At 36.4% G+C, this 26,397-nt stretch overlaps 1 protein-coding gene across 1 annotated transcript in view; it reads left to right on the forward strand.

Annotated features, from left to right (window-relative positions):
• Nucleotides 1-10,282: 10,282 nt before the first annotated feature.
• The window catches only part of Gabrg1 (gamma-aminobutyric acid type A receptor subunit gamma1), a 67,414-nt gene continuing 51,299 nt past the window's right edge, over nt 10,283-26,397 (forward strand). Inside the window, exon 1 of the mRNA XM_045161713.1 lies at nt 10,283-10,533. Within this exon, the coding sequence (XP_045017648.1) occupies nt 10,421-10,533 (113 nt within the window). The 5' untranslated portion in view covers nt 10,283-10,420. The remainder of the gene's footprint in view (nt 10,534-26,397) is intronic.

Consider the following 26,397-nt stretch of genomic DNA (forward strand, 5'->3'; position numbering starts at 1 on the left):
TGGAAGCAACATGAACCATTTCCATGAAGGGGTGCTTCATGATTCACCTGTAAAGGACACAGTAATTTAGTAGGTTGAAACATGGTCCTTGAAACCTAACTCTAGGTTCAAATCAGCCTTTGCCACTTACTCTGTGACCTGAGAAAGCTATCAATTCTGTTATTCAGATTTGCCATTTGAAAAGTAAACAACTCATCTTAATAACTGCCAGATATGAAACTGAAAATTAGGCAATTACCTATGCAATCTGAATCAAATAAGATACACAATATTTTGTAGACTATCTTCACCAGTTCTTGATAGCTTAGATGTGTTTGTCAGCCTTCCTTAATTATTGCCATTTTGTTCTGAACATCAATGATCATAGTCATATTGTCAATGAGTATTTATTCATTACTTATTAGTTTGTAAACAGTTATTTTTATACAAAGAGTCATATTATGATCTTCATATAAACACATTTTAATAAGGATGATTGACATTCATCTCTGTTTTACAATATAACATTTTGAGGTCAGTGAGATGTTTCAACGTACCAAAGCTGGAAAAAAATAACTAGTGTAAAAAAGATTGTAATTAATATTATTAGACTCTCTACATTTGTGTTTCCAAGTATCACTGATTCATGATGTTGACAAGAATTTGTGCCTAAAAAATATAAAAGCTCACTATGTGATGGAAAATTGATTTATATCTATATTACCTAATAAATCTACATTAACACTGAATAATCCATATTCATATTAGTCTTTTATAAAGACAAGATTCAAGCTTGCAGAAATGAATGATGATGCTCAAAGTTGTAGAAGGGGATCGGAGGAGGTTGCAGATCTCTCCTTCCTTCACTTATGCATTCAACAAATGGACATCATGAACACTTAGTGAGCCATAAGGACAAGAACATGGAAAAGGAAAAGAAGGCAAAATCTCTTACTACCAAGCAGTGCCAGTCTAGAGAAGAGGTGGAAATTATATAAGCTCTTATGAAAGTATTTTTTTTTGAAAATGAAAAATAATTTCTATTACAAAAGTTTCCATAGGATGACTTTCAGTTTATTTCTGGTCTCTTTAGCATAGAGAAGAGTGCTTGAATTCCAGGTGTTCTGTGGCTTTCTTGAGATAATTGAGCCAGTGACTTATAAAGTGGAGTAATGTCAGGAAGGAAATTGGTTGAGTGCTCTTAGTGGTTGTAATTGGGGAGTTAATTCATTGGTAAGTCAGGGCTTCTTTACAGACATGCCACTTCACAGGAAGGCTGTGAAGGGGACAAGGGAATAGACAAAGAAGAGAAGCTGAGTACTCCAGGGACAGAGAAATCTCCTGTAGGCACCAGGTCAAGGAGAAGAAGCAAGTCAATAAAGACACTGAAGGGAGGTCATCCCGCCTGGAACACATTGAGAGGACAGAACTTCCAACAAGAAGGGGAGATCTAACAGCCAGGAGACATGGGAAGGTGACAGTGGGCTATAATGGTAATTTCACATTTTGTTCTAAGTACAATAGGAAATCATTGAATATTTTAAGCAGAAGAAATTTTTAGATTTCTACTGTGTGAAAAAGAAAACAATCTGGCGGTTATATAAAAATAAGAAAGAGACAATCAAGACTGGAAATGGAAAGTGATTGTAACAGTGTAAGTAAGAGATGATGAGCATTTGGATTAATTGGCAATAGAGATAGAGGTTTGATGATAATAATTAGTAATTGCCAAGACTAAGTGAAAACTCACTACCTGTCAGAAACAATTGTGCTTAAGTCGTTTGATTTGCACAGGAAGAATATGGGGAATTGGACATTGAAAAGATAAGCAAGCTTTGCATGTTTATGTAAAAATATATACATATATGCATATATATGTATATTGGTTAAGAATAGATACAAATATGCATATATATGCATATTATATAAGAATATATATAATTAAATATATATATATATCCATATATTGTATATATGGATTAAAAATAACCTGTGTGGTCTCTGCTGTAACTTTCTGCCTTGTATAAGCAGGGTATATTTATATGATAGTCAACAGACACTCTGACTTTCACTAAGATCTGAGGAATTTTAGTTAGGTATTTACAACAGAATATGCAACATTTGATACGGGTTAGATTGACAAAGGTAAGAATTTGAGGTTAAAACAAATTAAGCTAATATTTTGAGAACACCAAATGTGAAAGTTAAGAAGACAGGAAACCATGTAAAGGAGTGTTTTATGAGAGCTGAGTCATGCAAAGGAATATTTACGAATGTGCTGATATCCAGGATTTTGAAAAAGAGGAGATGGTCAGGTGAATCTATTCCAGAGATAGATCATACAGGAAACTTCTACCACGTTTAGCAGCATGGCAACATTAGCATCACAGGACAACATATAGATGAGCGAGCTCAGTCAGTGAACGTGAGAGGAAGCAGATCACGGAGAGTGATTGATGAGAAGGAAGCTCTAGGCAGAGAGGCAGAGAGGGCTGGGAGTCGACAGGCCACACCCATATGTTTATGGGTAGTTGCGTGTTGGTGTGAAGATAAATATGGAAGGCACAGGAAAGAATGCACATCACCAATGATAGAAGCTCAGCTTTAGAAACTGCAAAGATAACATAGGTCTACAGCTGGTCTCCAGAGTGCAGCCAGGAGGAGTATAGAAGTCGGGCCTTTGTGGTTGGGAACAAAGGATATTTAGCTTCCCTGGCGATTTATCTGCAGATTTGTTTTTCAGTGGTTGGTAATTATTTTTCATGGTTGCTTGGAAGCTACAAATCCATTGCCGGCCATCATCAAAGCCTAGCTTCTGGACTGGTATGGAGCAGGGGTCCAGGATGAAGGAGGCTTATCTTACTGACCATGGAAGAGAATAGGCTTTCTGTTTATCAAAAATTCTGCACACTATCAGTTTCATTTGACTCAAATAATGATATATTTACGCATACTAACATGGCCTAGTTTGCTAACTTTATTCTTGGCAACGTATAAACCAGAACAAACAATCTGTATAACTCAACCACCAACATTGGGAATTTGACTACTTGAAGATGGGAACTTCAAGATATGAAATAAAGTTTGCTAGATGGCTTCAAAAATATGTAACAGAACTGGAGTTCTTTACTGGGTCATTAATTCAATTATGCATTGAAACTTCTCTTTCACATCAGACAGACATATGCCATGAGGTTGTGACTGTCACCTTTGGATTTTACCTGTGGCTTTGGACAACTGACTGTCCATGCAAATGAAGTCCCAACTTATGGAAAGAAAGGCAGTATTACAATATGCACAAATAACAGTCATAACATGGGACAAAATATGATAGACATTATCAATCTTCTTCATATATATATATAATGTTATTTATTATTATTATTATTATTATTATTATTATTAATAGCATCTTTCATATGGATGCATCATGTGTTGGTACCCTCTTATCCTTCCTCCCTGTCCTCATTCCCTTGGGGATGCTCCTCACTGGGGTTGCAGGTATTCCTTATGGGGTTATGGTTTTTGTGTTTAAAAACAAAATCGACATTTTAGACAGGGATAAACGAATTCCTGAAGCTGTGAAAGTTCCTATGAAACAGATATAAATCAAATATTTGAAGATGACAGCTGACTACGTGTACCCATCATCCAGGACTGTGAAGAACCACGCCTGATGTCATGTCTCCCTTCCTCCGAAGACTCAGGTGTTAGAGCCTTAGTTCCCAGCTCAGGAACTCGGTCATCAAAAAATTATTCTGGGACAGGAGAAATGACTCAGTGGTTAAAAGTGTTGATTGCAAACCCACAGCATGGGTTTGATGCCCTAGTACCCATGTAAAGTCAGATGCACACAGTGGTGAATGCATCTGTAGCTTGTTTGCAGTGGCAAAAGGCCTTGGATGCCTATAATCTCTTTATCTACTCACAAATAAATAGATATTAAAAAAAAGTGTTTGTGGGCTGGAGAAATGACTTTAGTGGTTAAGCTCTCACCTGTGAAGCCTAAGGACCCTAGTTCAAGGCTCAATTCCCCTGGACCCACGTAAGCCAGATGCACAAGGGGGCGCATGCATCTGGAGTTTGTTTGCAGTTGCTGGAGGCCCTCGTGCTCTCTCTCTCTCTCTCTCTCTCTCTCTCTCTCTCTCTCTCTCTCTCTCTGTCGCTCTCAAATAAATAAAGAATAAAATAATGTTTGTTATGAAGCTCATTGTTTTCTGAAGGCTCTGATCTAATCTATGGAATAATGTGTTGATGGATACATTATTTGATAAAATAAGGATAAGCCTGTGGCTTTAGGAGGTGAAGGCTGGTGGGAGGAAGCTAGCCACTAGAAGCTTATCTAGAAGGGGAATTCTGTTCCCATGTTATTATAATCCATCTGGATGTAGTGCCATGAAGGAGAGGGCATTATGTGTTTTAATCTTCATGGTAAAGCTGCATAACCCAGATATTTATAAGGTGACTGTTTTGTATAAAAATAATAGTCAAAAAAATAAAAGATAAGGATATGGTTTTCCCACATTTTCCAAAGTCCAGGTGCTTCTTTTTAAATTTTACCAATTATCTACTAAACTTTCATTCTATTATCTCTTACCACCTATCTATTTATCTATTATCTATCTAAATATCATCTATAAACTATCAAACTATCATCTATCATTTATCATATATCCATCATCTATTTCTTGTTACTGATAGTCATAAGGTGTGCATACTATTCTACCATAACTTCATACCCACACTATCACGATACTTCAGCCCAAGATTAGCGAACCAACCACCTGTGAACTTCCATCTCCAAAACTAGGAGGCAAATACTTCTTTCTTTGCTTAAGCTATCATCTAAGGTATTGTCACAGCAATGGAAACAAATGTCTAGAAAAAAAATGACTCTATGTGCCTAGCACTCATAATTAATGTTATTATAAGCTTGACCCATAATGCTGATTAGTATTTAGTGAGAAATTAATAAAGACTTCTTAGAAAAAAGGCAAATTAATCTATTCTTCTACTTACATATATAAAATACCAACCTTTTTAGGAAGATGAAAGAGTCATATATATGGCTTGAGGGTAATATGAGAAAAGTTTGAGGACTGGAGAGATGGCTGAGCAGTTAAGATCCTTGCCTGAAAAGCCTGACAACCCAGATTTTATTCCCCAGTGTACCCACATAAAGCCAGATACAGAAAGTGGCTCAGGTGTCTGGAGTTCATTGACAGTGGCTAGAGGCCCTGGCATATGATTCTCTCTCTCAAATAAATAAATATATTAAAAAAAAAAAGAATAGGTGTCTTCTTTCCCCCAATGACTCATGTGTTAAAGCCACAGTTCCCAATTCATAGATTCAGTGATTAAAGGGTTACTGTGGGACTGGAGAAATGGTTCAGCAGTTAAAAGTTAACTAAAAAAAGATGTACTTTTCCTCTAGAGAAACTGGATGTCAGAATAATTTTGAGAATAGGATAAATACATAAGTTTACCTTGTCCTCTTCATCCTATGTATGATCTTAGATTCCGAAAACATGCTATACTAAGACTATGAATGAATTACAAAGACATGAGCCTTACAATATTAGATACTTTTCTCCTTACTGTGACAAAATATCTGGCAAAAGCATCTTAAAGCATAAAGTGTTCATTTGGATTCACAGTTTCAAGGAACATCCTGCATCATGGCAGAGAAGTATTGGTGGAAAGACCATTATGCATCATTCCACAATGCCAAAGAGGATAGAGATCCATGCTTCTAGTTACCTAGTTTTCTGCGTCCTCTATGGCCAGAATTCTAGCAAACGTAACGGTTCTTTCCACACTTACGGTGGGTCTTCCCATCTCAACTAGGTTAACTTAGAAAATTCAGCACAGACATGAAACAGCATTTGTTCCATTGATGTTGCCCAATCTTGTCAAGTTAACAACCAGAAATTAACCATCACATATCTTCAGTGGAATAACCAAGAAGAAATAACTTTTGAAAAGTTTTATTTTTATTTATTTATAAAGATAGAGGGAGAGAGAGAAATAATTAAAAAAGAGAGAGAAATAATAGGTACATCAGAGCCACAAACCAAGCAAATGAAGTCCAGATGAATGTGCTACTTTGTGAACATTGGACATTAGGATTTGCAGGCAAGTGCCTAACCCACTGAGGTATCTCTCCAGCCCAAGGAACTAACCTTTATTTATCAATTATTGTTAGCTAGACACAGTGTCTATTCATCCTTTGTATTAACCCATGTAATCCTAAAAATAATTCTGTGAACTAAGGGGAATTCTTGTCCATTATTTAAACGAAGAGACCCAGAGTCCCAGGACAAGCATACAACACAGACCATTATTCGTCGGTCCATATTTGTTAATGAAGGAAAAACAACAGGTGAATCACTGAAGCTCTTCTCTGCTAAGGCAGGTGATATGGTCAGCTCCACGTGGACAGACCTCCCACCAGACGCTTGGGAGAGGGACAGGTTTATTTCATCTTACAAATCCAGGGTAAGTTTCATCAATGGTGGAGGAAGCTAATTTCTTTCATAAAACTAAGCACAGAGAGAGAGAGAGAGAGAGAGAGATAGAGAGAGAGAGAGAGAGAGAGAGAGAATCACCAGCCGGCAAACACCAAACAAAGCAAGAATATCTAACTGCTCTCCTCGTACTTTGGGCTGGAATTTAGAACCATGCCCACTGACATGTCTCCTCCAGCAGGCTGCTGAAGACTTAGATGGGAAGCTTAACCTCAAAAATACCTGAGGCTACAGGAGACATGCATTTACATTCAAAAAAAACAAAGCAGAAATGCATGCTTAGGACACTGTGTCATTTTTTTTCCAGACAATGGTATGACAATGGATTTCAGACTTTTATGCATGGACATTTGTAGATTTCTTTCTATAACTTATATATAATATATAAATATATATATATATTATTTAACATAACATATAATATAAATACAATATATAAAACTATATATATATACATATATATTATAATTTCTATAATTCAATTTCATTTAGTCCAGAGTGAAGCACAATCTTCATTCCTTAAAAGTACACCTTCCAAGGTGATTCAAAACAAACATTCAGATATTAAAAAGTAGTCTGTATTGTGAGTTGAACAGATAAAATAGAAGTGGGTAGTGGCTCTATTCCAGACCACAAGAAGGAGGCAGAAGGGCTGGTTTCAATGAGAGTGTAAGAAGATATTAATCTTCAAGGGAGTCAGATCTTCCACTCATATCACAGGGCAAATATTTTCAAACACTGGGATGGAGAGATGGCTCAGTGGTTAATGTGCTTGCCTGCAAAGCCTAATGACCAGGGTTCAATTCCCCAGTATCCACATAAAGCCAGATGTGCAAAGTGGCATATGCATCTAGAGTTCATTTGCAGTGTCCATTCTCTGTCCATTCTCTCTCACTCTTCTGTTTCTCTCTGTTTGCAAATAAATAAATAAATAAATAACAGGGGCTGGAGACATGACTTAGCAGTTAATCACTTGCCTGTGAAGCCTAAGAACCTTGGTTAGAGGCTTAATTCTCCAGGACCCACGTAAGCCAGGTACACAGGGTGGTGCAAGCATCTGGAGTTCTTTTGCATTGGCTGGAGGCCCTGGCATGCCCATTCTCCGCTTCCCCCTCTCTTTCTCTCTCTATCTGTTGCTCTCAAATAAATAAATAAATAAAAATAAAACAAAAAATTAAAAAAATAATAGATACATTAAAAACATCTTCAAACATTTCCACAATCCCACAGGGTCAAATGACATACAACTGAAAAGTATTTCCACAATGAAAAGCAGACAGCTTCCTCCTGTTCCTTGCATTCTGCAAACTTGAAATCTATCTCGTGGGACACTTGAACTGTTCTCCATGAACATGCTTCTGGGAGACACTGTGCTTTGATGACTGTAATGAACCTTTTTTGCTTTATTCAGAATCTAGCTTCTCTATTTACCAACCTACTCTGTGCAAAAAGTTACTTTATTCACACCAAAGGAATAGATTGATAAGGGCAAGTCAGAGCAAATATACAAGGCCACCATCGTATTTTTTTTTTCTGAGTTCACAGGGCTTATAGAATTAACAGTAACCAATAACTAACTATTGCAGCAGCACATAACCGTTTTCAGAATATAAGGAGATTATTCAAAAAAGGAAACAGGTTAGAGTCAGATAAATTATTCTAAAAAATAGGAATAGAAAGAAAAAATGTTTTGCATTAAAACTGGCAGTAACTTAGACCTTGGAAAATACAGGGAAAATGTACCTGTGTTTTCTCACCCTTGAGCTTTTACAAGTACAAGGAGACACCTTGTTATTATCTAAGTCTATGTCTGTCCTTCACCTTTCCTCTCCGTTAATTTTTGTATCTGCTCTCAGCATTTTCTCAGCCACCCACTGGAAGACTGAGAGTAAAGTCTTGTCAGGGATTATTTATGGGAGGAATGTCAGCTCTTGTAGTAGAACCTACTCCCATTAATATGTGCAAAAAACCCCTACCTATTAGCTACGTCAAGAGGTAACTGGATAAGTATCTCTCATTCAGAATGTACTTTTAATGAATTAATTCCTCTCTCACTGGCTAATAAGATCAGTGGATTTCAGTGTATGTCCAGAAAAACAATTAAATAACTCCTCGGAAACCCATTGCTAATAGAAAAAAAAGAAGGATTGAAAGGAAAAAAATGTAACAACTTGGATTTACACTGACCTCACCTCTTATCCAAATGTGCTCACCTCAGTATCATTCATATATATATATGTATTTATATGTATGTATGTATGTATGTATGTATGTATGTATGTATGTATGTATATATATGACTTTAATGCCTTTATCAATGATTTGACCTGGACTACTTTCATTAACATGCTCTATGGAAGAGGAAAATGCTAGCTAATGTGTGGCGAGAGAAGAGACACAAAGAAAGTCAATCCCTGTTTTCAGAACAGACTAAGAGGATGGAAAATTAGGGAAGAGAATAAAAGCCCAGCATTGCACTGCACGTCTTCTGTTTTGCAGGGGGAAGGAGGGTGTGGGAGGGAACGACCGGCAAACAGCATTCTGTCACTGCGCTGGCCCCATCCCAGGTTCTTTGAGGATTTCCCCGTCTCCTGTAGCAACAGTTCCCTCACCGGCATGCACACTGGTACTTCGGGCTTGAACTGTTTGTCGGAAGACGACTGTTCGCAAAGTAAACTACGTGGCAAATTTCAGTTCAGCCCTGTATCTGGCCACTGCCACGTGTTACGGGGTGATTAAGGATTCACGCAAGGACCCCCATCCTTCGGGCGACGAAGTCCGTGGGAAGCAGGGATCTAGCCAGGCATCAAGAGGCAGAAGATGGCTGGGCACTGAGCCTGTTTCTCCACCGCCGCGGTCTTTTGCAGTAACAGTTGTTCCAGCTGCCAGAGGCTTTCCGGTTGTCATGGCAACCCTGGGGCTCTGCAGCAAACTCAGGAGCGGAGCCTCTGAAGTTAGGTACCAAAATCCTGGAGCCCCACAAACGCAAGGGCACTTTGGGTAGAGCGAATAGAACAAGGATCCCACGTCCCCCGTCCCTCCCCGCCAGCACCCAGTGTCTTATGCTACAAGAGGACATAGTCACGGTTAGAAATTTGGTTTGTGTGTGTGTGTGTGTGTGTGTAAAATGCAACAGTTCTTGCCTGTCCCTCTTCATTAGTTTCATCTTTTCTTAGTAGGAGAAATAGACAGCAAATCCTCCCACTAGAAAGGCAGTGGGAAGGGCTGGAGGAAGCCAGAGTGCTTTCTGGAATGCTCACAGCCTGCTCATTCATTCTCTGAGTTTTACATCCAGCAGCTCCCTGGGGCTCATTTGTGCAGGGCATTATGTCAGGCAGTAGATTGACAAGGACAGAGACACCATCCCACCTTCGAAATGAATGGATATTAATAATACAGCAAAATTAATAAGCTCCTCACGAGCTGGGAGAAAGTCATTTAGTTACTGTCTTTTGGGACAAGGCTCACCCTGGGTCTCTCCAGAAGACATTTCATGGGAAGAGGCAGTAACCCCGAAACAGAAGGGAAGGACAGGCAGGAGAGGGGGAGCAGCTTCTTTTCCTACGTTTGCTCCCAGGCTGGAAGGGAAAGGAGCTTGATTTTTTTTTTTTTTTTTTTTTTTTTTTTCTTCTTCTTCTTCTATCAAACCAAGCCCTTTTCCCTACTGGGCTCGATTTCTAGTAGGGCAAGCCCCGCCTTTGTAGAGCACTGGTTGGTCCAACTCTTTTGGAGATAATGTATGCCAGCATCCTCCATGTCTGATTGGCTGCGTCGCTCAGTTCCACTGGGAGTCGCATCCCACCTGGTAAGGAGGTGGGGTCCTGTCTCCCCACACTCACAGACCTTGGCCTCTCCCTGGCCGCTGTTGAAACTCTGGGTCTGGAGGGCAAGCGTGGGGAAGCGCTCCTCAGAAAATGATTCCCATGGCTTCTTGGAAATCTTTCTTCTTCTCCCCTTTCCTTTTGTGGAGCCAAACTAGAGGGGTGAGACTGGTGTTCCTGCTGCTGACCTTGCATTTGGGAAACTGGTGAGTAAATCCACTTAAAAAAGAAAATCATTCCGAGTTAAATTGTGTCTCCCCTGGGACATGCTGGATAACATTTACCATATCCATTATATTCTGCTCAGGTCTGTTTAGTCTGACACAGCATGGAATTAGCCTCTATTTTAGGAAGGCGGTTCGTTTATTTGTTTTAACTCCAGGGAAGAGTATCAAGTAATACCAGCTCAATCATTTGGAGGGGGAACTGGGAAGTAGAAAGGACTTTGTCACTACACGTGGAGAGAATGCCATTGATGAACTTACTGGATGATTCTGCATTTTAAAGACAAAGTTATTTCAGAAACTTTTTGTTGTTGTTGTTGTTGTTACACAGCAGCCTGTGCGTCTCTATTTGCCCACAATGCCATTTCTCTTCTTCATTTTTTGGGCAATTTTCTGAAATAAGTCAATGTTTTATAAGAAAAATAAAGTGAATGTGGACTAGAATCTCTAGGAGGTTGGAAAATGTGTGCTACTTTTAATTCAGAAATAGTCCTGTGAATTTTATTGGAATTGTCTTTGAATGTCATTTTGAAAATTGCTGACAAACAATTATATGTAAGATAATATAAATGTTTTGCTGTATATGTGTGCAATGTCACTAATCACAAGCTTCTAGCCCAACAGGAACAAGATTGGACTGTAATATCTTTCAAAAAAATTAAAAAAAAAAAAACTTTGAATCCATTCTGGTAAGGAAGGAAATGCTCACACCTGGATTGTGTGAAAGGACAGGGGTGAAAGAAGCCCCCATTTGTTAATTAAGGTACAGACACAACACAGGTCTGGATCATGCTGCTCGCGTTGTGTGACTTGTTTCAAGTAAACGTGTTTTCAAAACTGCGTTATCTTATCCTTTTGTCCTGCTTAGAACTCCAGTAAAGTGATAACTGTGAAGATAGAAACGTGTCCTTGGAAATTACTTTTATCACATGAATTTTTAGGATGAATTTAATGTATGCCTTGATATATATATATATATGACTTGCTATTACTAGTGATAGAACACCTTTATTTTCTCTCAGGATGTAAATATTGCATTAAAGTGCAATCTGGAAAAAATGGTTTTTTAATGTATTTTTGTTTGTTTTAGTGTTACACCTTTACTTACCCTAGTAATCTGAAATGTTCTCTAAGCTTGTACATATTATTTATTGAATTGCCCCTTCTATATGTTGCATTATGGTGGCTTTTCCTTTTATTATGTTGCAGTATTTTATAGAAGCTACTTAAGTTGGATACATACCTTTATAGTAGTGCTCGAATAAAATCAGGCTCACAATTTTCTAGAGTAACAACCTGTTTTCCCTTTTCATTATCATAACTGCAAGTTTCTCTTTTGAACAAATCGGCTGCTGCTTAGCAAAGAGCTTTTTGTCTATCCAAAGAGATGCTATGCTTTAAGTAAAGCCATTTTGTTTTGAGATTAGCATTATATTTATTATTATTGGCTCCAAATTCTGGCATCCAGCTACTCAGAAGTAAGAGCTTTGTGGTGCAGTGGGCAGGGGATATAACCTTCTGGCCACAGGATCCCATGTTCTGTGATTTTTAAGTTCCCTGTCCACAGTATTTTCATCTAAGAAATAAAAGATAGTAGTAGATCATTTATGCTTGCTTTAAGCCTTCACATTCAATAGATGCAAGATTCAAAATGAAACAGAAAATGACTCAGATGTAGCCTCCCTGGTGTAATAGTTTACAAGAGGAAAATTCTCGATGGGAATATCACTTACATGTTTATCTTGTGTATGAGTGAGTGGGAAACATGCTATAGAATCCAAACTTAAAAACTTAATGTGAATTAATTTATTCATCATATGCATCTGGATTATTTTGGCAAGTGGATAAATACATAGAAAATATCTTCATCTTATAATTATAATTGGATCTAAATGCATGAGTTAGGAGAGTCTTTCTTCACATGGCAAAGTAGCTAAATCTTTGATAAACATTTTCTTCCTTTTAGCATTTATTTGACAATAATTGATGCCAATATGTCAATATGTGCAATCATATTTCCCTCTCCATTTTTTCCTTCATTTGAGTGTTCTCTTCAAAACTCACTAGACAGTTCTGTAAGAATGTTGATATCATACCAGTTTCCCCAGAATACCTTTGATGTCATCTCTTTGGAGGTTTACAAAATTAGACGCTATGGTTTTTCTCATGGAATTAGAAGTGAGGTTGTGTTTCGCTATTAAGTTTCCATCAACAGCATAAAGAAGAGATGCTATATTGATTTTCTACATTGCTGAACTATGTAAACTGATCTTCCTGATATATCTAAAACTGTAGCCATGGACCATGTTTCAGTTAGGGCAGGACCCATGGCATCTTAATAAGTTGGTTTAAAGTTCCTCAGCTTGATTTCATTTTTTTTGTAATGCTAAAATAAATTTAATTGAGCTTAAAAAAGGCTGGAAAAAGTGGCTTGAGAGATTTAGTGCTCTAGAAAGCAACCCATGGTAACATTTTTCAAAAGGGCCCCAAAGAAAGTAACTTCTTTTATTAAAAATCAATCAACCAAACATCATGTAATATGCCATTCTCTTTCCGAAATGAAAATATTCAGGTGTGCTTATTAAAATATATTTTCAAATAACATTAGTAATATAATTGTGGTTGTCATAGTGTATGAATGATTTTCCTTACTATTTGGCTTAATTTTCTTATATGTTACTGACATTAACCATGAAGGTCTGAGAAGAAAACACTTGAAAAAGGAGATTCTATGATAAGTACCTATTTAAATGTTACAGGGATAAAATGATGTTGAAGAGCACTTGCCATAACTGATGCAGCCCCAGGATTGAGAATCTTTGTTTACCCAAACATAGAATGGTTTATTCAATAGCTTTCATGCTACCCTAACTCTAAAACTCAATCTGGCTGAGCAATACAGGGCATATGCCACATTTAATTTTGCCTCTTACAGAATATTTTATATTCATATCAAGGTGATAAAATTTGTTTAGGACTGTAAGAATGGAGATAAAGAGCCAAAGAGGTTGGAGACAAAGAGTGATTACAAAAAGAAAAAGATATCTGTTGAGATCCTTGGAAAATTAAGATTATATGTGATAGAGGAATGGTACAGGGTGAGGAAAAGAACAGAGGCAGATTGAATGCACTGGCATGGAGATAATAATACACCTAAAGGCAGGTATCAAGAGACAGTCCAAGACTTCGTCATTGGATTCACATTATGCTTTCAGTCCTGCCCGATCCTCTAGAATGATTTGAGGCAATGTTTAGGAGCAGCGAGTCCTCGTTTCCCAAAATAGCTTTAAGACCAGTAAAAGGAAATTGTGCCAATAACCCAGCATATAATACTTTATCAGATAACATATATTTTATAGATCTTGGTATTATTTATCTTTTTAAAAATTGTAATGGGTGTGTGTATGCATGCATATGATAGAGCTTCTTGTCACTGTAAACAAGTGCCAGACACTTGTGCTGTTATTTTCATCTGGTTTATATGTGTGGCTAGGAATTGAACACAGGCTAGAAGGCTCTGCAAGCAATGGCATATATATGAGAAAGAGAGGGAGGGAGGGAGAAAATGGGCACACCAGAGCCTTTAGCCACTACAAACAAACTCCAAATACATACACCACTCTGTGCATCTGTCTTATACACATACTGGGATTGAACCTAGGTCTTTAGGCTTTGCAGGCAAGCATCTTAATTGCTAAGCCATCTCTCTTATTTATTTTTTAAAGGTGGCTTTGAATGAAGTAACATTAATTTCATGGATCATGACATATTGTTAAATATTTCAATCCACTAGAATACATCCATTCATTTATTCAACACATACTTGTTGAATGCATGCTGGGTATAAACACAGCAAAGAGTTTAGGTTTATACTAATAAATAAAATAAACATGAGTTCCATCCATATGAAACTTATGTATCTGTTATGTTCTATATGTAAGGAAATCAATGAAAACTTTTTGTAGTGAAAGTCATAAAATAGAGCTTTAAGACTCCCAAGATTCAAAGGACCTTCCATTTCTTAGGATCCTGATGGAATAAATCATAGTCAAGAAAACAGAACAAGAAGGAGCCTCAGATTACACATAAGAGATGCTTGAAACCTTCAAGTTCTTACCAAAATAATGCTGAAAAAAATATCATCCTAAAATACAGTGCTTGGCCAAGTTGATTACCAAGCATGAAGAAATCTAATCTTGATACTGTTGTTTGCCTCATTTTACAAATGGAAACTCTGTGGCAAAGAGACTTTTGGAAACTTTTTCATAGTCATCTTGCTAATAAACACTAAATTCAAGACCCTTTTTGGTAGAAGCAAAATAAGTAGAAGAATCTGCTCTGTACCTATCACGTAATTTATGCAATATCATGTGCAGTACCGAATAATTATAATTATTATCTATATAAATTATCCTAGGAAAACGTAGCAAAAGCCAAAACTTTTAGTTCCAATTATTAGGTACTTCATTTTTTAAGGTGTCATTAAATTTCATGGTTGAATTTATTACATATAGGAGTGCCACACACCAAAACCAAATAACAAAATATATAGAACATCAGGTAACAGATTTTTTTTTATCCACCCTGGAACTGTTCAAGTGGAAGCTTGTTAGTGTATTCTTGGAGTCAGTGGGAGGTTGATGAGACCTGTGTTTTTTACCTATTTTTAAACAGTATCTAATTCTCTCTACTTAAATCATTTGTCCAAGTGAATTCTTATGCTCCTGCAAATAGCCTTAGGTATTAATTCATTCAATTCACATTAAAAAATATTATATTTATTTATTTGAGAGATAGTGAGAGAGAGAGAGAGAGAGAGACGGAGAGAGAGAGAGAGAGAGAGAGAGAGAGAGAAGAAAGAGAAAGAGTGGGCACACCGTAGCCTCTAGCCACTACAAATGAACTCCAGACGATGTGCCACCTTGTGTATCTGGCTCACTGGGGTACTGTGGAATTGAACCTGGGTCCTTAGGCTTTGCAAGCATGTGTCTTAACTGCTATCTGCACTAACAGTCCTCATTACATGTCTGTTACTCATTATTCACCCAATAATTTACTCTATGCTCCCATGGGTTAACCAGAGTTTAAATTCCTCTATATACAGTAGTAAGCAAGAGGAATCTTTATGTTTGTATAATATAAAAACTGTATAGCAAAAGTAAACCATGGAATTTGCCAGAAATTGTCTGGAACTAACAAGTATGTTGAGTTAGGTAACTCAAGCTCAGAAGCACTCTCCTTTATAAGTGTATCCTACTTTTTTTTTTTTTTTTTTTTGGTCTGTTGAGGTAGGGTCTCACTCTCTCTCAGGATGATCAGAATTCACTATGTAGTCTTAGGGTGGCCTTGAACTCAAGGCGATTCTCCTACCTCTGCCTCCTGAGTGCTGGGATTAAAGATGTATGCCACCACGCCCAGCTGTTCTACCTTTTAATTATTAGATTTGTGGGCTAAATTTGTAGGATCTGCATAAGCCAGGAAGCTTGAAGGGGACTAAGGAGTGATGGTTTGCAAATATAGTAGAATATATATGATATGACTGGAAGGGATGATAGTGTGTGAGGGGGGGAGGTTTAAGAAGGGATATGGTAAGAGAGATGAGATTAGAAGAGACAGGGGAAAGTTGATTCAAGCTAAGACACATGAAATTAAGAAGAGGGGCTTGTTTGGGAAGAAGTGAGAGAGCAATGGGATGAATAGGGTCAAAACTATACATATGATATTGTCAAAAATAAGATAATGAAAAGTACATGAATATGGGATAGAGGTTTGATGCATAGTACAACGAAGTCTGAGGTTTTGCTCCAAACTGAATATTAATGGTCTGTGTGGAGATGGTTTGTTAATAGAAATAAGGAAAATCAAAGAACTGTAACTTCCACTCTGGATGCTGAGATACAGTGTCAAGGCTAAGAGGGTTGCTGCTGGCCATGTAACTCAAGCAAAGATTCTATAATTTCAGCTTTGATAGGCCTAAATTCAACTCAGAAGTACTGATGGAGGCTTTATGAGAGGCTGTCAACATTACTCTGGTCAGATGTACAGTTTCAGAATTTGGTAGGCTTTGGGGAACTCCCTTCAGTCAGGTCATTTAGAGTGCCATTGGAATGTTATCAAAGACCTTCAGCTTTCTATCAAGCAATCTTAATTCAAAGGCTGTGGTAAGCCGATGGGACATTAAAAATAAACAATATAAATCTTCATCTCCAACCTGTAGCTGTCTGGATAAACATGTTCACTGTAATATAAATATATTAATCTTTATGTTATCATGTTCCCAAAATAACTTTAAAAATACTTGCAGGAAGGATTTTATCAAGTAAGTGAACTTCTGTATAAGTTTCTGAGATGATCATTTATGGCTAGCTAAAATTTGGCTTGATAAGTAGAAGGACATATTCACCTTTCATTCAATTTAGGTATACATTGTTGTTAAAATAGCCTTCCAGCATATGTCATAGTGGCTTGGATAAAGTAGAATTTTCCAAGAAGTAGCTGAATTGAATACTAGAGAGCAGCCATATTAGCTAGAATGAATATGAGTCTTCATGAGAACTTCTGTGGTTTAAATTTATTATTTTCTGCAGATGACTTATGAGAAAATATTGTTTTCTAGAATGTCGTTACTTTATTGAGCAACCTCTTATTGTCCCAAGTCGCACACAGGAGAAAGAATGACTGGTTGTGACTCTTACACTCATTTGTATTCTTTCCTGGACAAAAAGAATGATCTTACAGAACCTTATGTTAATGAAAATACTATATTCTGATTGTTTAATCCCATGACAGGACAATGGAATAGGCTTTTGCATTTTGATGTACTAATTCCCATTTCTTCCACTTTTAAGGTCACTTAATGTGCTTTATAATTTAATAAGGTTTTATAATTTAATAAGTAATATGGTTTTACTGCAAAATTTTTAGCAGTTTTAAGGCATTTATCTGATGCATGAAAGCACCAAAGACTTAGAAACGTGGATGTCATGAATAGTTCTGTCATTTTAAAATCTAATTTATTTCCTGTCAGGCTCTAGGGATGTAAATTGAAATGTAGGATTTGGTTTTCACTTTAATATACATTCTACTTGACATCCACTTTAAAATATACTATAATAAAAATTATGTCTCCTTTCTGTTTACCCCAAAAATCTCACGTGGAAATGATTCCAACGTTATAATCACTGAGTATTCACCAATTCCTTGAAGATTTGACATGGATGGGTTGTTTTCAAAGCACCTTCTAAAAGGACAAAGTTAATTTGACAACAATTAAATTAAAGACAAAAATCCCAATGTTGTCAACTTATGTTGTATTGTTTGTGGTATTTGTTATATTAAATATTAATCAATAAACTACAGAAATACAAATCTATGAGCAAAGTCATTAAGAAAAATTTCTTTTAAATACATTTTCTCTTTTAATCTCCTTTATAAGTGTATGCATTTATACTGATGCCTTGACAAGTGTATTCTGAGACTGGGTGTGGTAGATCACACCTTAATCTCAGCACTTGGGAGGCTGAGGAAGGCTATGAGTTCAAGGCCAGTCTGGGCCATAGAGTGAATTCCAGGTCATCCTAGGATAATGTGAGACCCTAACTTGAAAAATAAGCAAACCAAGAAATAAAATATATATTTTGGTGTGATTCTATCCCTATCTTTATCATTGAACTCAATAAACCATGTTACAATATGTTTAAAAATTGCCTAAACTCTTTTTAGAAAAGAATGAAACATAAATATATTTCTTAACTGATATTTTTATTCTACCTCCATCTTAATAACAACATGGTATTTTATATTATAGAAGAGTTGTAAATCATTAGAATATTGTTTAATAGATTACCTCTTACTCAATTTTTATGAATATTATTTTTGTGTATGTATGCATATATACATATAATGGAGGTGACTTTTATTTCAATATATCAGTAGTGGAGAATTACATAATACAAGAAAATTTGACATTCTAGTAATGATAATAAAATATCAATTATCCATATTATTACCACAACTGGATGTAATGGCCTTTTAATAATTTGCAAATATTATACTTAAATTGTTCTTATAAATTAATTTGTTTTCCATTGCCACCAGCAAATCTAAATATATGATTATATATCTATTAAATTTTTTCAATCTATTAATGCTTGTATACAAGTTATGCCCCCCACCACCCTCTCTGTCTCTGTCTCTGTCTCTGTCTCTCTGTCTCTCTCTCCATATATATATATATATATATATATATATATATATACACATACATATATATATATATGTATATATATTTATTTATTTATATAGACATTTATGTATGTATATATATGTGTGTGTATATATATATATATATATATATATATATATATATATACATACATACATACATACATACATATATATTATGTTTTCATTTCTTGAGGCTGAGTTAATTAGTATTTTAATATAATTTCCTCTCTAATTTATGGTATTATTTCTATATCAACTGCATATTTTTACCATATATCAAATTTCTATATCTTTGGTATCTGATGTTAAATATTTAATTTTGTTCTCACAAGCTTCTTTTTGTTTTGGTATTTATTGATTTTGCTTACAATAACTTTGTTTGCTTCTGGTAAGGGAAATTTCATCTGATGATTCTCTTCTGCAGTGACTACTGTAGTAGGAATGATTATGACTTATTATTCACAATACAGGGAATTCTGACGTTAACTGACTTGAACTTATAAACAATTTAAGAAGGAAATAATATTTTCTTGTAGATTTGTCTCTACTTTCTCTGTCCTGTTGTTCCATAATTACGTTTGTAGCTATCTTCACATAAGAATTATGCCTTTCCTGCTACATACACCCTCTTAATCACATATGTTGTGTCACAATCTCGAAAGTGATTTGTATATTTTTCTGATGTATTCATTATTTTTAGTACTAGTATCAGAAAGCTACTACATTTAAAAAAAAATAGCCATCCTAATTTTATTTTGGCCACTAGATGTACCTGTTCTGGTCTTTTTTTAATTTTTAAATATTTACTTATTTGCAATAAGAAAGAAACAGAGAAGAGAGAGAAGAAGAACAGGCACTTTAGGGCTTCCATCCTTGCAAACAAACTCCAGATGTATGTATCACCTTGTGCATCTGGCTTATATGTGGTTAATGGGGAATCAAACCTTGGTTGTTAGACTTTGTAGGCAAGCACCTAATCAACTGGGCCATCTCTTCAGCCCTACTTGTTCCCCTTTAAAGTAGTTTTCTATGAAAATAATGCAAGGAGCTATCCTATACTTCTCATTCATTCCCTTATTAAAACACTCTTTAAGTAGTACTATGCTGTGTGTAAAAATTTGAAGCAGATGCCAGTGCTGCTACACTGAATACCATAGACACTGCCATACAATTAGCTAGAGAGTCTAAAGGATCATAAATCAGTAAGAAAATGTGACCAGTGGGGGCCAATTACAGTACAGTGGCAGGGGACGGATTAAACTCAGTGGGACACACTGATATGGTATGCCAGGACTTGTTTATTTTGCTCAATTGTCTGCACTGTCTTTCTCTATTTGTGGTAAATATCAGGCTTCATTTTCCATGGCATGCTCATAATATGATTGTATAATCAACTGTGGTATTATTTAATTTCTTTTAAACTCTGGAAGTTCAAATCTAAAACTGTTATTTTTTTTAAGTAGTAAATTTTAATTTCAAATATATTTTTATTAGCAATATTCAATTCATACCTGAAGCCCTAGAGAAAAGCCTTGGCAAAAATGAAATTAATATTAAAAAATATGAAGGTAAAAAGAAAATGACAATTAAACATTTTCTTTTCTATGATTTACAGATATAATGTCAAAGGTTATCCCTATTCTTTTTTTTTATATTTTTTGTTCATTTTTTATTTATTTATTTGAGAGCGACAGACACAGGGAGAAAGACAGATAGAGGGAGAGAGAGAGAATGGGCGCGCCAGGGCTTCCAGCCACTGCAAATGAACTCGAGACGCGTGCGCCCCCTTGTGCATCTGGCTAACGTGGGACCTGGGGAACCGAGCCTCAATCCGGGGTCCTTAGGCTTCACAGGCAAGCGCTTAACCGCTAAGCCATCTCTCCAGCCCAGTTCTTTAAAGACTAGATATTATTTATTTGGCATTAGAACGTTTCCTATTCAGAAATATTATAAGAGTTATATATTCATTTTCTTGAACTTGTCACTAAAATGCTATGCTTACTGAAACATATCTCACATTTGTAATTAAGCACTGTTTTACTGGTCATGAGCAACAGCTCACAGATGGAGTTGGGTGGCAAGAAATGTCATTTATTCAACAATTTGTTCAACAACACTGTGTGTGATAAAGTCTGTCCCACCAACTTGCAATGATCCGTGACTTAGAGGCAAAAGCAACTTTCCTACTTGGACTCGACCCTCAGTAGGAGAAAATAGACAGCAATAAGCTACGAGGCAAAAATAATTTGATGTCATCAAAATGACTTAAATAGTTATGCATTGAACTTTTGAATGTGATCAAAAAATAAACAGACAATGTCAATTGGGCAATAAAGTATGAAGTATGAAAGTATGAAAAAGATTGTAATTTTCAATAGAGTGATCATAGGTCAGTGATTAAATAATGTTCAAACAAACATAGATGAAGTTATCCATGTTAAGTGAATGTTTGCAGATGAAGGAGTTTGATTAAATATTAATCAAACAAACATGGATGGAGTTATCCATGTTAAGTGAATTCTTGGGCATAAAGGAGTTTGAAATAGAAGACAAGATTGTGGAGGCCTAATAGGCATTTTGTGATCTGAGTGACTCAGGAAATCATTACACAGGGTTCCAGGCTTTTTAACATGGGGATATATGTCATGGCCTATATCTTTTTTAGCCTTTGTGTGTGGTTGTTGTATTGATAATAACTTACAGTGATGTAGGCAAGGGTGAAAGACGAGAGACCCAATCCGTTGTTGATCATGTCCCAATGACTCATATTTGTGACAGAGAGATGAGCAAGTGGCAAGTTAATTAAGCCTTACTGATTCTCACTTACAGTCATTTATAAAACTAGATCAAAATACCTTCATTAGGGACACATGTTCATGAACTCATTCATGATAGTAATAAAAACAAATCTCATTTGTACCAGCACTCCTCTGGGTACTGGGAATGGATAAGAAAACAAAATAGGCTAGTTTTCACAAGTGACTAGAAAACAACCTACCTAGAACCAGAGCACAGAGCTTGTCTTTTAAGGTTAATATTAGGGAAGGAATTCTTTTCATTTTTACCAACTATTAATATACTAAGTGCAGAAATTCCACCTTTAGTGCCTCCTTGTTTTAATATATACCTAGACAGCATTAAACAGGAATGAATTGAACGATACTGTTATCCAGTTCAAAAGCCTAAGCCATGCAATCCTCCTAACATGGGGATTTGGTAACATATATAAACAGACTCTGACTGAGAATAAATATATATATATATATAAAAAATGTTCCTAATGATAGAACTTGTAATATTGACCATCTGGGACGTGGTTCATTTCAGCAAAGTATGTACAAACAATTGATCAGAGCTTATGAAATCTATGCAAAACTATACACTTTCCTCACTTTGCCATCTAATAGATTCCCCAGTATTACATATTTCTGGGTAAGTTTTCATACCACACTTATCGTTTGCTTCCTCAGAGAATATCCCTTAAGTGTTTCTTGTGGAGAATGAAATAAAGAAGCCTTTCTAGTGCTACTTTGATAAATATTTAAAGGTTTATTGAAGATTGAGGATGAGCTGAGAGGCCTATGGATTTTTCTTTCTCTCATATTATTGAAGTCATATCTCTTCCAGTAAGGATATTTACCCATGACCCTCAATACTTTCTCAGTTATGGGATTAATTATTTACTTATTTATCTTACGTATTAAAATTGAATTTAATAACCTCTTGTAGAATATAGTCTGATAGCCTAATTAACAAAATAAATGATAATATGTATAAAATATTTTAAAATATTTTATGCATTTAATTGACAGAGAGAGAGAGACGTTGTTGATGATGATGATTATGATGGTATACCAGGGCCTCCAACCGTTGCAAATAAACGCCAGATACATACACCTTCTTGTGCATCTTGCTTACCTGGGTACTGGGGAATTGAACACAGGTCCTTAGGCCTCACAGTCAAGGGCATATACTGTTCATCTTTCTATCCAGCCCCAAATACTTTATTTTATTTTATTTTTTTAAATTTATTTGAGAGCAACAAACAGAGAGAGAGAGAGAGAGAAAGAGAGAGAGAGAGAGAGAGAGAGAGAGAGAGAGAGAGAGAGAGAGAATAGGCATGCCAGGGCTTCCAACCACTGCAAACGAACTCCAGATGTGTGCACCCCCTGGATAACGTAGGTCCTGGGGAATTGAACCTTGAACCGGGGTCCTTAGGCTTCACAGGCAAGTACTTAACCGCTAAGCCATCTCTCCAGTGCCCCCCCTAAATACTTTAAAGTTTAAAATATTTGGCAGAAATATTGTTCATTTGGAAATATGAGATTTTGTAGTTTAGAAATTAATTTGAAATTTATGTATAGAATATAAATTAAATAGGATAGAACTGCTGATATTTTCAAAGATAATGTAAAAGGGATCATTATTTCTACACAATGATTCTGTACTCTACATTTATGTAACATAGTCATAATTTTATAATTGCACGCTAGAGACAGAGAGAAGTCTAGAAGGGGGAAGTTGAGGTGGGGCAGGTGGAGAAGGTAAGAATAGAATAGAAAGGAAAGGAGCGAGGGAGGGGGAGAAAGGAGAATGAAAGGAAGAGGAATGGTGGGAGAAAAAGAAAGAATGAACTGCAGAAAAACTCTGAAAAGTCACCTAAGCATTGCCATAGCCAAGTCACCAGATGCTGGTTAATGTACTTAATGAGGAGTTAGAAGAATCAGTTTCTCCTTTGTCCTCCCTTCTTCCCACCAATATAAAACAATAAGGAACAGGTAACATACATCTTCCTTCTTCTAACTCCTTGTCAAGATGTTTGTACTATAACATGATTTTTGTCCAAAAAAAAAAAAAAAAACTACTCTGTAACAGTTTGAATGTATGTACATGCTAGTTTGAATGGATATGTGATAGTTTGAATGAACAGCCCCATAGACACAGCACTATAGGGGACATGTCCCTGGGCATTGGACATTGGAGTACAGGCCTAATGTATAAGGAGCAGTTGGAGCTGTGGCTGTTTTGTGTTTGGTGGCTATTGGTGCTTGGTGTTACTGCTTGATGCAGTCCTGTCTTTCTGCTGGATTTATGGAGTTGAGTCAGTTTCTTCTGCCATTGATGGTGTTCTCCTGGATTTTTTAATAAATAAACCCTTTCCTCTCATAAACTGCTTTCTGACCCAGCATTGTTCGCAGCAACGAGAAGCTGGCTGAAACAGTAATTGGGTGCCAGAGAGCTATTAGCATCATTGATGTGGTGAGTCTATGTGGATTTTGGTCTTTTGTAACTATGTGAGGAATATGGAAGGACTTAGTACTTTGAATTGGAGAAACCTTACACCCATGCAGTAAGCAAAATTTTATGGGCCATTCTGGTGAAAGTTTGAACATGCTAAATGCAGAGAGAATTGTGGACTGTGAAGGGCTGGTCCATGAACTTTTAAAGGGAGAGAAAACTTGGTTGGACCTGGGCTACTGGCATAAATGTAGGCTGTGTTCTTCACAAGCCCAGAGAATGTGAGCAAGATTAAATTTAAAAGGAATGTACTGATATGCTTTGTGGAAGGTATGGAACAGAAACACATGAAGGATGTATAGTTTATTACACAAAGAATTTAAGAAAAGTTTAAAGTTAAAAACACAGAGATTGGTTTTAGGCTACTGAAGCTGCCATTGTTGATCACCACCATTAGTGGTGGACCAACTGCTTTGAAACAACTGAAAAGATGTCTGAGGGTGAACTCCACCCAGAAAAGGCTCATTGAGTAGGAATTCAAATGCTTTTGAAAGGGGAGGACTTGGAGAAAGAATCTTAAAGGTGTATACCGCTCTTCTAGGACAAGGCTTATTCGCCTGTCCCCTCTCTGTCATTTACAAAATTAGCACACCTGGTAATGGTTTTGGAATCATAAAGAAAAATGCATGGAGGAGTCATTGGTGCTGCAACATGGATTCCAGAAGCCACTGTCAAGGTACAGAATGTGAAGCAGGGATAAGTCCCTGTACGGAGACCCGGTAAAGCCATTGTTTGGCACCGTGAAGATGGACCATAGTTTGCAGTGGGAACCTAAAGATGTTTTGGATATACCATGGCTATGCAATGGCTTCTATAGAGCACTGATGGCTCAGAATATTTGCTCAGGCTGTGACCAGTCCATCTGGAGAGGAGGAATTAGAGTCCAGGGACTTTTGTCACTGGTTATGGCTGTGAGACTTGAATTGCAGATGTTTGATGTTTACCAGCTGGTTATTGATTTGTACTGATCCAGTCTTCCCTTGTCTTGTTATGCCTCTTTTGTAATGGGAATGTTTACTCTGAGCTATTAAGTATGTAACTAGTTTTAAATTTATAGGACTTACAGTTATAAGAGTCTTGAATCTCAGATGAGACTTTTTGGAACAATCTTAAAGTTGTCAAACATTATGGAGACATTTGAAGTTGAACTTAATGTGATTTGCATTGTTTAACGGTCATGAATCTGTGGGGGCCAGGGTTAGAAAGGGATTTTTTGAATGTGATAGTTTGAAAGTATGGCTCCGTATACTCAAGGGATTTATTAAAATTGAGGCTGTAACTTGTGTCCCTAACAGACAGATCCCTGTTACAGGGGGTGTGTCACTAAGGTGTGTAAAGAACAGTTAGAGCTCTGGCTGTTTCATGTTCGCTGGCTGTACTTTCTTCTGCACTTTGGTACTTTCCACTTATTGCAGTACTGTGTCTCTGCTGTGACGTAAGCCAGCTTCCTTGAGCTTAGATTTTAAATGGACCATAACATAATCTAACAGTTTCTGCATTATTGGTTATAATTGTCCACTACCAAAAGTAACAATAACAAAAAATACCATTTAGTGTCAAGTAGTCTTCAAACTTTGTTTGAGTTTGAGGTGTAGAGGTGATAGCAGACTTGCTTAAGGGTCATTAATATCATTAATAGTTAATGATAATTTACAAATTTAACTTGTAAGAATTTATATAAAATTAAATGAGCATGTGTCTGGAGAAAGTCTGTGATATTATCAAATACATATAAGATCTCATCCATATGTTACATTGACATTAATATATTTGTAGGACAGCCATGTTTATAGAGAATAAAATTGATTTTTTTTAAACTTGGAAAATTTCCCTCAAGTTGTCTTTAAAAAAATTCCTCCATTTTCATCACTCTACTTCAACTTCACCTAAGTGTGCAGGGAATCTTCATAGGCAGGTAGATGTGTGTTCAAAGTTCAGAGCTTCTGAGTCCAATGAAAGCAGCTGTGGGGATAGACTGCAATTCTTTGCTCTTCTTTTGAAGTCAGTCGATTGCCTTTCTTTTTTTTTTTTTTTTTTTTTTTGCTTTCAGCAAGCTAGTTTCATAAAGGATTCAAATCTCCTGACAACACATCTGTTTCAATATTTGCCCCTAACTTCAGAAGGGCTTGTCCTTCCAGATCTCTAAGTAATAGGCAGCCCTTTTTGATACTGTGGATTTGAGAAGATCCCTCACATATCAAAGATGGCATTTGGGAAATCTTCAGTCACTTTTCTAGTTTTTTTTTTTTTTTTTTTTTTGAGAAAGTTTGCAGACTCTACCATTTTGAAAATGAAGACCCAAGTTTCCTTCCTACAAATGCA

Source organism: Jaculus jaculus, chromosome 11, assembly GCF_020740685.1.
Source record: "Jaculus jaculus isolate mJacJac1 chromosome 11, mJacJac1.mat.Y.cur, whole genome shotgun sequence".
NCBI classification, from domain to species: domain Eukaryota; kingdom Metazoa; phylum Chordata; class Mammalia; order Rodentia; family Dipodidae; genus Jaculus; species Jaculus jaculus.